Raw genomic sequence first — 17,869 nt, forward strand, 5'->3', positions numbered from 1 at the left:
ATTGGGATCGCATTCTGCCTTTCGTCACCTACGCTTACAATACCGCCAAGCAAAGCACCACTGGGTTCTCCCCTTTCTTTCTCCTTCACGGACACGAACCTTCATGCACTATGGACACGATTCTGCCTTACCGACCAGATGCTTCGGAGTGCATGACTGTTTCTAGACCGGCTGCTTACGCCGAAGAATGTCGCCAGCTCGCTCGTTCGTTGACATCCCAGGACCAGTGGCGCCAAAAGCATCGCCATGATTCATCTACTGCGGCTACGTGCTTTGCTCCTGGCTCGCTGGTCTGGTTGTGGGTGCCCTCTACTCCTCCAGGCCTTTCCTCTAAGCTGCTCTCCAAGTACCACGGTCCTTATAGGGTAATGAAAAAAACATCCGCGGTCAACTACCTCATCGAGCCAACGGAAACGCCTTCCGACCAGCGTCGTCGCGGCCAGGAAATTGTGCACGTCTCCCGGCTCAAGCAGTGCCATGACCCCCCTGTCTTTTCCTGCCCTTAGGTCGCCAGGATGGCTACTCTTTCGGTGGGGAGTGATTGTACTGAAGGCACTTGGCAGTGGGCATGGTTCTAGTGGATGAGAAGAAGACGACGAGGTGTGCTTGCTTCCCCGTTTCGAGATAGGACCGACCTGTTTTAAGCCTACCGCTGCGACTTAGAGCTAGTGCTGCTAGGCGGACACCACCCCCGTTGCAGGTGACTTAATCTTGAAGAGCCAGCAAACAATGACGGTAACTTTAGGGCGCTTTTACGTTACAGGGCCGATGGAAAGGACACCGTCTTGGCTGATCACATTCAAACAGCTAGAAACAACGCTTTGTACTCAAGTCCACGCATACAAAATGAGATAATTTCTATTATCGGGAAGCTAATCCAAGACAAAATAGTCATAGTAGTCAAAAAGGCAGGGTGTTTTGCCGTGCTAGCAGACGAAACGTCGCACATATCCCAAACAGAACAATTTTCATTGTGCGTCCGATACGTTGACTCCAGCACTTTCTGGACTCGAGAGGATTTCTTGTCCTTTGTAGCTGTGGAAGATGTCAGGGCTTCTAGCTTAGCTCACACACTGAAAAGTGAGCTTGTTAAACGAGGTCTGGAGCTGAAACACATGAGAGGCCAAGGTTACGATGGCGCGGCATTGATGAGTGGAGCATTCCGTGGTGTACAGGCAATTATTCGCAAGGAGTTTCCAACTGCTCTGTACACGCACTGCTCATCGCACTCCCTCAATCTCTGTCTGAGCGACGCCTCGAATGTTAAAAACATTCAACGTGCCTTCGGCATGATTAAAGACGTTTGCGCTCTCTTCAGGGCATCGCCTAAAAGAACTGCGGTCCTGAAAAGGATCCTTGCAGGCGCCTCGAAATCCTTCTGCCGCTTACAACGTTATTGTGAAACTAGGTGGGTGGAACGCCACGGGACGGTCTCATTGTTTAGTGAGGCATTGCCCCAAATAGTCGCCCCACTAGAAGAGCTCATGGAAGCGTCCCACACAAAAAGCGCTTCCACTGCGTCTGCTCCCCACTATCGGGTATGCTCCTTTAACTTCCTCATATGTCTTACAGTTTGTGACACCTTCGTAAGCTTACCACAACATTTGTCTGAATACTTCCAGAGCACCTCTGTTGACATGAATGTCGCTTTAGACTGCGTAGAATTTGTGCTGAATAAGCTAGAAGGAATGGCTGTCAATTCTGAGGTGGAGTTTCGCAATATATTTTCCGCCTGTCAAAAGAAAGCGGCTGATTTTGGTCTAAACTGTGAAATGTCGCGTGTAGTTGGCACGCAGAAACATCGGGCTAACTACTCTTCAGCTTCAACCGAGGAATACTATAGGCGAGCCTTGTTTATTCCCTACATGGACGATATTAGAGCTTCCCTCGAGTGCCGGTTTGCAAGCCACAGGGCAACTCTGGGTAGTTTGCAGTTTGTTCTACCAAAGCACTCCTCTAGAGGAAGCTTTGAGTCCGTGCAGCCGGCTTTCCAATTTTACATGCACGACATGCAGACAACGCACATCCCTTCGCTAAGGGGAGAGTGGGAAATGTGGAAAGAGAAGTGGGAAGCAACACGAGTAGAGGAGATGCCGCACTATGCCGCTGACGCGTTACTGAAATGCGACGAGAGCCTATTTCCCAGCGTTCACACATTGCTCAAGGTTTTGGCAACGCTGCCTTTGAAAACCGCCGCTGCGGAACGCAGTTTTTCGACATTAAAGAGGGTTAAGACATACCTACGAAACCGACCCGCCCAGGAGCGCCTTAATGGGTTAGCCCTCATGTCAATTCATCGGGTGCCAGTTAGCGTCGACGAAATTATTTCTACGTTGATGAAGCAACCATGGTGAATTGTCACAGCTTGAAAAGGATTTCATTGTTCTAACCCACACCAAAAATACAACAGGCAAAAGAACATTACTGTCGCATATAGCGCTTTTCTTCTGATTTATAAAATGGCACTAACTCAAAGGTGTAGTGCTGATAATGCTTATTTATAACAGTGTATAGATTTTTCAATATTGGTAAATTGTCCCTTTAGTGACGGGAATGTTTACTGTTGCGTGTGCAATATGTAATACTTTGTTGTAGTTTCAACTGTATATATGTGTGTGCGGCTCTCTCGGTGCGTATTCTTCGTACCGCCTTAGTCTAACTAGTCTATGTGGTAAAGATGGTGAATACTAGGTCACGCAATAATGAATCACTGCATTTTCTTTTTCTCCTGTGCAATTTTCAGTTTATTGCTATTTGAACTTCATGCTTGCTTCATTAAAAAATTTCGTTACGATCGTCTGTGAAGTAGAGCAGGAAGATCTGTCTTTTGTTATTCCTAGTCAAAGTTTTTTGTAATTGGTTCAGTGCTTCCTTTTTTTTCTTAATTTGCAGCCGTCTATACACGACGATAAAGCATTAAACGATTTCCGAGTATAAAACATCGTCTCTGGCAGTTCTTTCGTGTTGGTTCCAGTAAAAAAATTGGTGGAATTTTGCATAGGCTATAAGTATACCCCTATATCACTTACAACGCTTAATGTGCGAGTGTCTGGTGCGGTGGACGGCCAGTAACTCTAAAAAAAGAGAAAGAATAGGGGTGAGACGGCCAACAGCCAATCATGAAGACGCACGGGTTCTTGACGAGAAAAAAGAAGAGAAAAACTTTTTTTTTTATATAGGAGAAGGTCGGCGTGCGGAATGGATGAAGCGAGGTTGTCGGCCTGTGGGTCCGAACCTCAAAACGTCAAGCGCGCCGGGCTGAGAAGCGAAGCCGGTGGGCTGCCAGCCCAAGCTCCAAGACTTCAGCTGCGGTCCGGCCTCTGTCCTATCTCCTGGCTTGTGAAGGCGTTTTCTTGTCCGTTTGGCGGCCACACGATTAGCTTAAGATGCGTTCAGTTGTCACCATCTACTGCAATGGTCACGCGCACCACTGTTCCTTCGTTGTGTGAACCTTAATTGTTTAGACTGATCCAAGGACCAGGATAGGCATTCAGTTCGTAGTCAGCTGGTCAGTATGCTCGTCGAACTAGTTGCGGCAGGAGAAAATGCTAGTTGCGTTTAACTTTCCTTTTGGTTGTTTATTTCCACGAGTGACGGCTCGCCGCGACGCTGGCATGTCCTCGGAATCATACAACCGTGATATGGGTTAGATAAGCTCGAAAATAAACTGATGGGAAACGGAGTTCATCATCGAGCCCTGCAATAACAGTTAAACCCATAAGCAAAATGAATTTCATCCGTTTCCTCGTCTGGTTTGTCCCTAATTGTACAGTACTTTTCGTGCAATAATTAGCAACGGGAAAAAAAGTCGCAGGGAGTTGAGGGACTAATCGATTTACTAAGGGAGAGAGCGGAGGGAACTGCCAAACAGGAAGGAGAATTAAGAAATTTGACCATTGTTCGTGAAAATATTTATGGACCAAAATATTTTTGCACAAAGAGGAAGCAGAGAGAACGCCGCCGGAATTTGAGAATGATTCCGTGTGCTTCCAATGACGCTTCTAGTTATCAGTCGACGTAGGCACTTCTCTGCTGTGCTCATGTGGGTGTTTTTTTAATCCTCCGCGGTGGGCACAGAACGTCTAGAACTGCAGCGTCCTACGCTCTAGGCGGTTGTACGAGACTGGCGACCATGAATCGTTAAGCAACTTCCCAAATAGCAATACGAGTCGGTTTTGGCACTTGACTTGGTAGAGCAGTAAACAAGGGATCCAAAAGAATTGCTGTTGTTCTTCAAATATACCTTTCTCCATAATTCTTTCCAAGCTAATTCAAAAAACGCCACTAGAAATCTTTATTTCACCCTTTCGCTTCTTTATGTCTTCTTGGCAGTGTCGTTCCTGCGCTTCCCTCCAGCCCTAGTCCATTTTATGTGGTTCCTGGTTTGCTAAGTAAAGGAGGCGTGTATCTCACAGGCGTACCTGTGAGATACACCTTATTTCATTTATCTTTTGCGAGTTTACGCGCCGTTATGGCAAACGGTGGGCATTATTTACGTTTGTACTAGTAAAATTACCCCCCCCCCCCGCGTTTGCATAGAAACGGTGACCTTAGGTTGCGCCCCCCCCCCCCCCCCCCCCACGAAAAAATATCCAGGGTACGTGCCTGTCCCCAGGTGTCCGGGAGTGGCGCCCAGGAATACCGATAGCACACTGTGGCCACGCTGATGTCAATGGCCGAGCGGACTGCCCGGCCTTAGCGCCAGAGGAACGTTGGTAGGCCTGTGTGCAGTACCTGCAGGCCCAGTTGCTGGAGGACGTCTCGCAGCTCCTCCCCTCGTGGGCGGCACCGTCTACTGCCCCAGGCAGCGTGGTGGGTTCTGAAACCTCCCCAAAACAGGAACTGGCCCCAGACGGTGGGCCAGCTGCCGCAGACATGTGCGATCACATGGGTGGCCTGGCCTGATGTAGACGCATGCCACGGAGGTGTCGGAACCCTCGAGGCGCACTCGAACAGCACAGCACTCGAAGGGACCACTGACAAGATCTGCCACATCCACCTCCGCCTGATGGAGTTCCCTCTTTACATACACAGCACAGCGAGGAGCACCCTGCTTATGGCTGTCGTCGAGGTATGGCACTGCATGGTAATCCGCCCAGGTAGAGGAGGCTCGGCTGCTATAACCCACGTAGCCTGGGAGGCACAGTTCCTCAGCAGCTACGCACTTCTCCTGCAGGGCCAGTACATCATATTATCTCTTCAGGCGATGTAGGGCGAGATCCGCATGTCGCCGCCGCAGTGAGTTAGTGTTCCACGGGAGGACGCTAGGGCGGCGACGAAAATTCCTTGCCCTAGTAGGCGAATCAGCCATGATGGTTGGCTGTGGTCTGGGCTGCCACTGCCTGCAGGCACATAGCTCTAACTGGATGTCCAGCAAGCAGCACGCCATCCGGATTCAACCGCTTCACCGCTGCCGCCCGCAAACTTCTCTCCACATTAACCTTCGCGGGTGTAAATCTGAAAAAAATTACTATTTCCATTTCCATAACAGGAGATCGTGCAGCTGAAAGCGACGCAGTTGGCCGGCATGTCATAACCGTCTCCGTCATAAACGGAGACGGCGCTCACAAAGCGTCGCCCCCGCCGGTTTTGGCGCATGCACAGTCGCACTTCTGCAAGTTGCCCGTGTGATAGCGCGACGCTCTGTTATGACGTCATCGCGGTCTCGCGAGATTCGTGATTCCGTGCTGCGTTACCACGCCTCTCGGGCCTATATATATTCCTGCGTACTGTTCAATAAACGTTCTTCGTTCGTCGTCCATGTCTGGCGTCAGTCATATCAGCCCGCTTGACAAATTTGCATGGCGTTTATTTTTCAGAAATAGCAGCAACGAACTGTACCGTACCTTGCACTTAGGCTTATCCTGTTTCCCCGCCACCGCAGTCGTATATATAGTAGTGGTGTTTCCTTGCTTTCTCACGTCACCTCCCCTCCCCCTCCCTTGTATGACAACTGCCGCTTCTCCTCCTTCTCCTTCTTCGCCTCCTCTTGTCCTCCCTGCAGTTCTATCTGCGTCCCCTCCAGCCTCGCACCTTAGTAGAAAGGGAAGAGCCGCAGTTTCTGCAATGCTTCTGAGGAGAGTCACGGATAATTTCAGCTGTCAAGCGGCTAAAGTGGCGACGGCCAGGGAGCTCCAGACAACATTGTGCACAATCGACGTGGTAGGGTGAAAACGAGTTTATAGCGTAGCCTTTCTTCTCTAACTCGCCCGCACGCTATGAGACACGCCTTCCGACGCAGTGTGCCTGGCAGCAGAGCCACAGCAGCGGCAGCAGTGGGAAAGTCGACGGAAGAGGCAAAGAAAGCTTTGCTATTTTGAGCCTAACTAGCCTGCGCCTTGAATGCTTTCACTATTTGGCAGGATGTCAACTTACTTGTTATAAAATTCGGAGAAATCGCTAGTTCTCCCTAGATAGCCAAGAACAGCTCTAACTCCCGTAATTTCGCGCAGGTCAGATCTTGTTGCTCCCTTCTAAATGAACGCACAGGTGCCCCAGAAGATAAACGCGGTATTGGAACCCGAAAGTGATGGGCGAATGCAGAACTAATGGAGGAAGTTAACCCAGGAGGGGAATCTTCACCCTCCCCCTTTGTAAGCTAATGTCAGGATTAGGCCACGCCCCGCGCTCTGCGAACCGGCGTGCCCCACGGGACATCTGTGTCAACTTCGGTCAGGCCCATGGTGGGTGGGCACGATATCGGAGGCTGGGGCTCGCGCTAGTGTGTCAATCCGGTCAGCCGCGCGACATGCGAAGCGCTGGGGTATCGAACGTGGCTCGAAATAATTAGTTGTGTGGCTTCCATACAGTACTGTACCTGAGCAACTGACTGGACGAGCCAGACAGTTTCATAGAATAATTTCACGAGGGAATTCTGGGGTCTGCGGGAGCGTCACGCGGGGTGGTTCAGCAAGCATGGCATTGACGCGTAATAAACTTGTCATCTTGTGCAAAGTAATATGTGTTAAGCAATTAAATAAACTATATTTCAGTTATCCGATTGCACGATATTAGAACACGTGACGTCTACCACAGAAGCCCGATATTGAACCCATTACGCCTCGGACGCATGTATTGGCGAGCGGCATAACATGCCCTTATGAATAGCTTGCGGGAATACCAGTGCGCTGGCGATACAGTTGCCGCGTTTCGATTGGCCCATATCAACAGGCTGAGCGGCAGCAATCAGCAGCGACTGTGCGTGTTCGCAGAGTATTCTGCAATTAGAAAAGTATAGACTGCTCGAAAATTTAGAGCAATGAAGGTAGATAAAGCGCAATAAGCAAAGCCACAAGCATTAAATAAGAAAAATCCACACAATACCATTCATGTCGATTGGGGCTGAAAAATTGCCAGCGCCGGAGTTCCCTCTAATAATAATTATAGGAAAATCTGTGGGGTGAGCAGAAGTTGAGGGGCACGCTCGTTATCTCGATTCGCGGACGTGGACCACCGGTTACGCTGCACCGCGAGCGCGGACTAACATTACATTTGTTCCATCTACCGCACGTGCTCGAAACCGGTTTCCTTCTTGCCCCTCGCCCTCACTGGCGCGGGTGGGATGATTTCTGAGTTACTTGCTCAAACGCGTAACTGCATCTCCGCACGCTACCAGCGGCTCCGCGTGCTACAGAGCATACGCAACAAAAAATCTGAGGTCACCAAGCGATACTCATTGCATCACAGCCTCAACGACGGCTCCGCCGGAGGAGCGTTTTGCCAACGGTCAACGCTGTTATGTATAATCACATACGTGCTTTTTCCGTATGCGCCCGGTTTTTCCCCTCTATAAGAGCGGCCGGAATATCTTCAGCTCAGTTGAAAGTCTCCGTTCTTTCCTGACTTTTTTTTCTTTTTGCCTTCCCACAAATTTACTGAAATGTGCCTACGCCCTAACTAATGCACCCTAACTAGCCCAAATCAAGCTGTTGTAAGCTAGGGGAGGTTCTTGCACTATAGCTTATCGTTGTCAAGCCAATCTGCACAGAGCCATTTGATTCCTGCATGTGCGGTGTGCGGCACTGCGTGAGATTTCTTTCATAACTATTCAATAAATTGAGGGGGCGGGGGGGGGGGGGCTTTACGTGCCAAAACCGCTATCTGAGTACGAGGCACGCATTAGTGGGGGACTCCGGATTAATTTCCACCCCGTGGGGTTCTTTAACGTGCACCCAATGCATCGGTACATGGGCGTTTTTGCATTTCGCCCCCATCGAGATGCGGCTACTGCTCATCGAGATTCGTTTCTTGAGGCATGCGACGATCACGACTGTCGGCGATCGCCGATTGTCGCCGGGAACACCGTAGTGGCGCGCTTTGGTTCAGTGATTCCCAAATGCGATGGACTCCCACTTCTCTCATTAGGTGCAGCCAGCTAACACGTGGCTTGATTATACATGGTATAGATTTTTAAAAATAGCGCTGTTAACAGAAGGATTCATGGTAAGACTTAGTATGAGGGAGGAAATTATTATGGAATTGAAAAATTAGGAAATATTATGGAAGCGTCTGCGCGCTCTCGTTCATTAAACGTTCTCTTTCGTTTTGCAGGGAAGTAACCTTATCAAAACACCTTCCTTTTGTGGAAAGGTTACACTTAATTTCCAAATATACAAAGTGAGAAAAAAAAGGAATTTGTAAAGAAATTTCACAAGAGCTAAAGCTCAGGTGTGCAGAAAGCAAACGCTTCGCAAGAACTCCTTGCCACCTGTAAATGGTTGGAGTAGGCGTAAAACATCCCTTAGCGCCAAATGTCGGAAGAAGCGTTGCTTCGCCTGCGCCATCGGTGAGGCATCGGTCAAAAGTGTATCGCGCAGCCACCGCATATTTCTTATGTGCCTGATATTGCACAGAGATGCAGTTCAGTCAACGCTCGCGTGCTCCATTTACTTTCTGAGGCAACCTTACAATCCGACCGAAAGACGAGCAAATCCCGATCACCCTAGCTAACACTAGAGGATGAGCGCCTTCAATGGCATCCCCTGAGCAACTTTTCTTGTCACTTATACGACATTCAGAGCTATGCAGTGATAAAGCGCAAAGCTTTCGGACATTGAAAATAAACTAAACGCCCCAAATCGTTGAATAAGATGACCCTTCTCACGCCACGCGATCTCTCGCCGACGCGAAGCAATGTCACGTGGCTCAACTGTCCACGCAAGAACGATGGCAACGCCGGCACCTCCTGTAATGGTCCTCGCCCCCAGTAGTCTGTAACTCTAACCTGTCACGTATTTAAAGAGAAGCGCAGTTTGCCTCGGGTTAGGATTTTGCTGTTTTATGTTCTAATTCTCGCATAACCTTAAAAATAAATTAAAAATCAGCAATCACATTATCGAGAGGAACTCTTACTAAATTTTCATGTCTGTCTTTTTTTTTTCACGAAACATTAGGTTGACCGAGTAGCCCAGGGCCTGCTTTCTCTAGGCTTCTGCAAGGGAGACACGTTGCTAATATGGTCCCCAAACACCTTCAACTGGATCCTGATGGCTGCCGCGATGGCCAAAGTTGGAATAGTTTCCGTGAGTAACATTTCTGTCTTTTCCATGCACAATATCTGTTTGTGTAGTCGGTGACTGTGGTTTGTTAGAAATAGTATAGATTTTTAAAAGGCTTTATGTTTTACAGAAGGTTTTCTGGCGAGACTGAGTATGACGGAGAAAACTATAATCGAATCGAATCATTATGAAGGCATCTTCGCTTTGTCATTCATTAAACTTCTGTTTTTGCTTTTAGAGAGAAGATAACCTCATCAAAACACGTTCCTTTTGTGGAAGCGTTACACTTGATTTCAAACCTTCTTCATTACGAGAGAAACATTAATTCAAATTATAAACGCAGCTCGTACTAAACACATCTAAAGTGGTAGCCTTGTCGTTAAAATAACGCTGATTCGGTTCAACGAAGTGATATGTCCTGACGATGCCTGAAATACGCACGAATAGAGTAGAGAATAGAGCATCACTGTTTGTTATGGATTTGGTAAGCAGTGTAGCCAAGGCTATTGATCATGAATTAACACGTACCGTTAAAATACCAGACAAATGCAAACAACAGCTATGTTTACATAAACTGTTCCATGAAAATACTAGTCGCGTTATCAGATAATAATGTTCGAAATATCGGGCTAGTTTCTAGTGGGTGTTAAGACAGCTTGTGCCAAGTCTTAAAATATTATGGTGTGTGCTAGAAGAATGCAACCAACTCACTATCGTTCATTATTCTCTGAGTAACACAAAGCGTTTTAATATAAGCATAGGTCTATTTTGCAAAGTAGTAGTAACGGTGAAGTAAGCTGCAAAACTGTGAATGACGAAATTAGCGTTTTATTGGGCAAATCTGTGCCCTCAAAAGCAGGCTACACTCAAAGAACGACAGTGGCGAGTACAGTCGGCGATCGCCGAAAATCTGATCAGTGGGGGAAGCGTGTGAGGTTTTATACGTGAGTCATCGAAGGTTCCAGAGTAATCGCTGGTGCTCGCATGCCTTCCAGCAAATGCTATAGAATTAGCCACGCGCATACACTCATATTACACAAGGTTCGGTGACAACAGACAGCGGATATGACCATCGGTAACATCCGAGAAACTTTTGATAAATGCAGGCGCGCCCTGCGCTGATCGTTAACATTTGTTAGACGGTGAAAAGTGGTCACAAGAGAATGATGAACAAGTACACTTGTCAATATTGTCACGTTGAAGTGACGGTGAAGAACACAATTGCGACAATTATGAATCACGTTAACTTTTATTGGCCGAACTTGTGCCCAGCAAAACAACACTCCGTCAGAACCAATGTCAGAACGATAGCGCCGAGCAGAGTCGGCGATCGTCGAAAATCTGATCTGCGGGTAAAGCGTGTCCGCTATTATGCATCGTTGATGGCGTCCACGTGCCTTCCAGATAGTACCGCACCATTCTTGTCGTGCATATAATCTGATTATACAAGGTTCGACGAGAACATACACAACAGATGGAATGAACGACAACATTCAAGTTCCAAATAATGTCAGCGCGTCTCGTGCTGAGCGATGGCATTAAGCTATCACAGGTGAAATGCACTCGCGGGTGAAATGGCAATGACGTTATCGGGTGAAATCCAATCAATGAAAAAAAGAAACATAATTAGACGTGTCGATTCCCCCCTCTTGCAATCATCGTGGCGATGCTACTAACATAACACGAGAGCGAAAAACCAAAGCACATTTATTCAAGTGAAAATTACAAAGCAATAAACAAACAAAGTCCCAAAGTTCGTTAGCGCTGCTAGAACGGCTTAAGGGGCACAACATAGACTATTTCAGGTAGGGAGTGGCGTCGCTATGATTGCGAAATGCTGTATGACATGTTATAATCCAGTGCGCCAATACCTCAAATGATATTGTAGGGTCCGAAATCACGTCGCCAAAGCTTCTCACTAAGTCGTAGTCGGTGTATCGGAGTCCCAACCCAAACGCGGTCACCGGGCCGGTGCTCTACGTGGCGTCATCGTAGATCGTAGTGTCGGCTTTCCCTCCTTTGATGGCTCTTGAAGCGCAGGCGGGCAAGTTGTGCGTCTTCACCGCGCTGCAGACAGGCGGCGGCGTCAGCATTTTCTCGGTTTGTGACGGACGTGCGGCAGCATGGCTCCGAGAGTCGTCGTCCGGTTCCTTCCGTAAACGAGCTTAAATGTCGTGATTTGGGTTGCTTGTTGTACAGCCGTGTTATAAGCGAAGTTTACGTACGGAAGGACGGCATCTCATGCCTTCTCCTCCACGTCGACGTAGATGGGTAACATGTCGGCGAGGGTCTTGTTTAGCCGCTCCGTAAGCCCATTCATGTGCAGGTGGTAGGCAGCTGTCCTCCTGTGGCTTGTCTCGCTGCACTGCTTGAGTGAGCTCTGTTGTGAAGGTCGTTCCTCTGTCGGTGATGAGGACTTCAGGGGCGCCATGTCGCAGCAGTATGTGCTCGACGAAGAACTTCGCCACTTCGGCTGCACTACCTTTCGGCAGAACTTACGCTTCAGCGAGGAGGGTAAGGTAGCCTGTCGCCAGTACGATCCACTTATTTCCGGCTGTTGATGTCGGAAATGTTCCAAGTGAGTCCATTCCGAGCTATTGAAATGGTCAGCGTGGAGGCTCGACTGGTTGTAGCAATGCCGCCGGCCTTGTTGGCGGTGTCTTGCGTCGCTCACAGTCCCGACCTGTCTTGACGTAATGGGCGCCGTCTCCGCCCGGGTGCGGTCAATAATACTTCTGTATCCCCGTAAGAGTACAGGAGAATCCAAGGTGCACAGCATTAGGATGGTCATGAACGGCATGTAGAATCTCGGGCAACAGAGATCTAGGCATAGCGGGAAGGCATCTAGCGCTGAGTGACGAGTTCTTTATGAGGACGTCGTTCTGCCAAGAAAACGACGACAGTCCGCTCCGGAATATCCTAGGGAAAAGTAGGTCTTGCTTTCTAAATACTCTACAAGGCTGCCTAACTCCGGCTTTGCTAGTTACTGTGCGGCGAAGTCGTGTGCGGTTATCGTTCTTCGGAACGCGACATCGTCCAGTTCGCCTTGCGGTGGCAGGCAAATAGGGACGCGCGACTGGCACTCGGCATCAGAATGCTTCCGTTCGGACTTATAGACCACGGTGATGTCGATATCGAAGGATCCTTTAAGTCTGCCAGCCAACACAAGGCGTGGTGTTCGCTTACTGCTTTGAGAGAAAGAGAGAGAGATAAAAGAATAAAGAAAAACGGGGAGAGAAAAACAACAAAGAAACACGAAAGGAAAGGGCATATACATGGAAAATGTGGGAAAGGGGAAAAAATGAAACACGCACACACTCAAAGGAAGGAAGGAGTGTCCCAGTAGTTAAAGTAGTTCTCTTGATCCGAGGAAGCTCAGTAGCGCCTTCTTCGCATTCTGTTGTGAAAATCACGCCAGTCGGCACTCCAAGATCGGTCTGATCGGTCTATATTTTTCAAGTCTTTGGAGTCCCCTTTCTTATCGATTAGGATTATGTTAACGTTCTTCCAAGATTCCCGTACGCTCGAGGTTATGAGGCGTTCCGTATACAAGGTGGCCAGTTTTTCTAGAACAATCTGCCCACCATCCTTCAACAAATCTGCGGTTACCTGATCCTCCTCAGCTGCCACCACCTTTTGCATAGCTACCAAGGCTTTCTTTACTTATTTCGGCGTTACTAGTGCAATTTCAAATTCCTATAGACTATTCTCTCTTTTATTATCGTCGTGGGTGCCACGGGTACTGTATAAATCTCTATAGAACTCCTCAGCCACTTGAACTATCTCATCCATATCAGTGATGATAATGCTGGCTTTGTCTCTTAAAGCATGCATCTGATTCTTGCCAATTCCTAGTTTCTTCACTGCTTTTAGGCTTCCTGCGTTCCTGAGAGCATGTTCTATTGTATCCATAATATACTTCCTTATATCAACTGTCTTACGCTTGTTGATTAACTTCGAAAGTTCTGCCAGTTCTATTCTAGCTGTAGGGTTAAAGGCTTTCATATATTGGCGTTTCTTGATCACATCTTTCGTCTCCTGCGATAACTTACTGGTATCCTGTCTAATGGAGTTACCACCGACGCCTATGGCACCCTCCTTAATGATGCCCGTAAGATTGTCTTTAATTGTTTCAACACTTAGGTGCTCTAACTAAGTAAAAACCGAATACCTGTTCTGTAGCTTGATCCGGAATTCCTCTATTTTCCCTCTTACCGGTAACTCATTTATGGGCTTCTTATGTAGCAGTTTCTTCCGTTCTCTCCTCTAGTCTAGGTTAATTCGAGTTCTTACCATCCTATAGTCACTGCAGCGCACCTTGCCGAGCACGTCCACATCTTGTATGATGCCAGGGTTAGCGCATAGTATAAAGTTTATTTCATTTCTTGTCTCGTCATTCGGGCTCCTCCACGTCCACTTTCGGCTATCCCGTTTGCGCAAGAAGGTATTCATTATCCGTAGATTATTCTGTTCTGCAAATTCTAGTAATAACTATCCCCTGCTATTCCTAATGCCTATGCCATATTCCCCCACTGACTTGTCTGCAGCTTGCTTCTTGCCTACCTTGGCATTGAAGCCACCCATCAGTATAGTGTATCTTGTTTTGACTTCACCCACCGCCAATTCCACGTCTCCATAGAAGCTTTCGACTTCCTGGTCATTAATACACTCACTAATATAGGAAAAATCAGACATCCACCTGTTCGTAGCAATTGCTATAAAGGAAACCCATACGGTTCCCCGAAAGAGAAGCCTCACAGTTCAAGAAAAAATCGTCCTGGTCTGGGACTCGAACCCGGGATCACTGCCTTTTCGGGGCAGCTGCTCTACCATATGAAGTTACACTCAGGCACAACGACAGCGGCGAGCAAAGTCGGCGATCGTCGAAAATCTTGTCTACGGGTCAAGCGCGTCGGCTTTTACACATGAGTCGTCGAAGGTTCCAGCGCAGTCGATGGTGCGCGCACGCCTTCAAGAAAGTAATATAATATTCATCGAAAACATACACAACAAAAAGAATCAACATCACAGTCAAGAAAGTTTCAAATAATGCCGGCGTGTCCTTCGCTGAGGAAAATCATTAAGTTGCTAGCGAATAAAATGCAGTCCCTGAAGAAAAGATAAACATGTACACGTGTCAATGTTTAACCTTAATATCTATTCAGCTTTTAAAGTACATAGCTAAAAGTCAAAATTTTCGATACATATATTCTAGGACGATGTATTGACGCCCAAATAATTTATTTTAAAGGCTCCAAGGAGAGCGTGCGACATGTTTAAAAGTAGCATGGGAAAAGAGGCTCGCACGCAGCGAAATTTCTTTCGCATGCTCCGAGTGCGCATGCGCTGTACCCTAGCGGTGAGTGACGGAAACGTTTTTTTTATACGGTATCGGTGGTTCGTGGTAGCCGACTACGCGTGCGTATGCAATAGCGGAGGTAGCCTGCAGCATAGACGACGCAGACGCGAGCTCGTATTTTCTGAACAGTGGTGATGACGAGGTGTTTGCGCTTTGTTACGGTACAAATCGTAGCTGATCACAACGCTATTCGGTTAACGTGCAACGCGCCCGCCCCAGTATATGAGACATGACACCGATGCTGACAAGGAGGCGACCTCACGCCGACGTCAGCATTCGGCCGACTATTTCGCAGACTGTCGAACATGCGAACTATATGCCTGATGAAGAGCACGAAAAGTAAGGCCCAGCAACCAAAACCACCGGTGACCACCTTCTGCATAACATATACGAAAACCTAGTCCTCGTTTTCGAAGTGCCCGGGACGATCATGCCTGCCCGCCTCAGTGTGATACAACGCTTCTCATGTGCGCAAACTTGCATGTTTTCAGCATTTCGTCATCATTACGTGTCATCGATGCACGGTTTCCGCTGTACTTGAAGCGCACGGCAAGTGGTCGCCGTACACGTGCCGATGTAAACAAATGCATCGTTCTAGTTTTGTACAAGCGCACTCCGCTCATTATCCCTCATTTAACGATTTATGGCCGAAACTGAACTATCGAATCAGTTTTCATCGTGCTGATGACATACGTTCAGCGAAAGTCTCACAGTAGAAAATGCCTGAACATGGGGCTGTGTGTACCTCTAACTGCCACCGAGGCGAACCCAGAGCGGCACGAACTTGATGTGGGTGGCCTGTCCGTGCATTTCAGCGTCCGAACCATGTTCGGATTCATATTGATACTTGCATATTGCCGTTTCTTGTGGAAGACGACGAACGCTCTCTGGCTCTCGAGCTGTCGGCTGAACTGGCTAGCGCTGCATTATCATTTGTAAATATACTTTGTAAATAGTCTCCAGTCCTTAATCCTTCATTCGCGTAACAATATTGAGCACGGCTAAATAAAAATAACGGGAATACTACCCGCCGCAGTGGCATAGTAGCTATGGTGTTAGGCTCCTAAGCACGAGGTCAGGGGATCAAATCCCGGCTGCGGCGGCCGCATTTCAAGGGGGACAAATGCAAAAGCGTCCGTCTCCCGTGTATTGGGGACACGTGAAATATCCCCTGGTGATCAAAATTAATCCCGATTCACCAACAACTGCTAGCCTGATATTTATATTGTCGTTTTGTCTCGTCAAAACCCAGAATTCAATTCAACAGGAATACAAGCATACGGGCTGTGGCAATGCGTTACGTTGCAATGTATTCGTTCAACGGCCCATCGCAAGGTGAGTCGTTTTGTCGGCGTAGCTGTACGACAGCCCGTGAATCACATTTCGACGACTCGCGGTTGTAAGTCACGCCAGAGTGGTCGCCACTGGTGTGGTGCCCAGAAAGCGCCCGGCCACACAAAACGAAAATCACAAAGGCTGACGAATGAGCAAAAACATTTAAGCTCGCTTCATGCACGGTAAACCTATGCGTTGTTGTTTGTTGTTAAAACGTTTATTAAAATGACCATCAAATATTTTCTTCCCCAGGAAGTGGATCCATCAGGACAGAGGGAGGGCCGCAGGAGGAGGTGTATTCGGATAATATTGACGATTTCGGAGTCGTAGAAATCGGTGAAGTAACTGGAAAATGAGGCGGCGTCTCTCGAGGGGACCAGGTGGAAAGCGCCAGGCGTCCACATCCTGACGCCTCAGAGTAGTGGGGGGGGGGGGGGGGAAGGGGGTTGTCGCGTCGCCCTTTTCCAATGCTCGGTGAGAGCCGAGCGGCCCCAGAGTGTACTTTGCTCGTCCAGCTGCTGGTTCCCTGGACTGGTGCGGCAAGTGCTCCTCCAGACGTTTTCCGGTCTGAAGGCGCATCCTGGCGCGGCTGGCTACTGTCACTGCTGTCTCCGTGACGATGCGTCGCAAGAGTGTGGCTTCTGCAGGGGTAATGCTCCCTGGCAGAGGCGTAGGAATTTTCGGGAGGATGTTCCGAAGCATGGCCCTTGGGGCCGCTTTCGCCTCTGCCATGACTGTGTCCGGATCGACGGCGTATGGGTCGTAAAGCAGTTGTGGCCGAGTCTCTGAGGGGCAGGAAAGAAGCTTCCTTGCCGGAGAGTCAGCCATTCGGTTGCCAGCGACTCCAGCGATACCTGGTATCCATGCAAGGTGGAAAGTGTAGCCACCCTTGTTGGCGATTCAGGTCGCCTGGTTTATCAAAAGAACAACACCATTGCACAAGTCCAGACGGGCGCAGGTCTTTATGGAGACCTGGGAGTCTCTGTAAGCAGTGTGATGAGAGAACGCTGAAAAAGCAGACTTGAAAACGGTGCCGCATGCAGCGTATATTGCAGCCAGTTCCGCCGATAATGGGTCGTTGCAGGGAGTGCAGCAGAAGCAGGGGGCGTCCCGCGGTGCGCCGACGCCGTGCAGAATATTTTTTGCGGAGCCCGCTAAGGCGGTGCCACAGCGGAATGCAAAAGACGTATTGATGACTCGAACACCAATCCAACAAGTCACCTACGTAGCACGCAGACCGAAGGCATGAATAAATTTAAAAACAAAAATGAGAGCCATAGGCCGCACCCACTGTATGTGATGCATCGCCAGCCAGCATCAAAACAGCCTCGATCTTCGCGTACTGTACCAACAGCAAAAACGCTCACAAAGCGTAAAGAATTGTCATGCGCTCTCTGTCGCTATCCTACTGCTTCATCGTACAAGTGATCTCGGGAAAACCAGAAGCCAAGACCGTTGTCTTCGATCCATCGCCGTTGCTTAAGCGGAAGGTTTAGGTCTCGGGCTCCTATCTGAATAAATGGGAAAGGAGAAGTAGTTTCTCTCGGCAATCACAATACTCAATGTGATGTGGTTTGCTACATTTAAAGAACAAGTTAAAGCCTAGTTACTGTACGCGGCCGATATTTATTCAGGCTGTTGATAGCTTTATATAAATGGCGGAAAACTGTTAAATTTA

At 48.4% G+C, this 17,869-nt stretch overlaps 1 protein-coding gene across 1 annotated transcript in view; it reads left to right on the plus strand.

Moving 5' to 3' along the window:
* LOC135907286 (medium-chain acyl-CoA ligase ACSF2, mitochondrial-like) overlaps positions 1-17,869 on the plus strand; it is a 145,332-nt gene that overhangs the window by 47,467 nt on the left and 79,996 nt on the right. The window contains exon 3 of the mRNA XM_065438975.2: positions 9,393-9,521. Coding sequence (XP_065295047.1) covers positions 9,393-9,521 — 129 coding nt within the window. The remainder of the gene's footprint in view (positions 1-9,392; positions 9,522-17,869) is intronic.

The sequence above is a fragment of the Dermacentor albipictus genome, chromosome 7 (genome assembly GCF_038994185.2).
Source record: "Dermacentor albipictus isolate Rhodes 1998 colony chromosome 7, USDA_Dalb.pri_finalv2, whole genome shotgun sequence".
Taxonomy (NCBI): Eukaryota; Metazoa; Arthropoda; class Arachnida; order Ixodida; family Ixodidae; genus Dermacentor; species Dermacentor albipictus.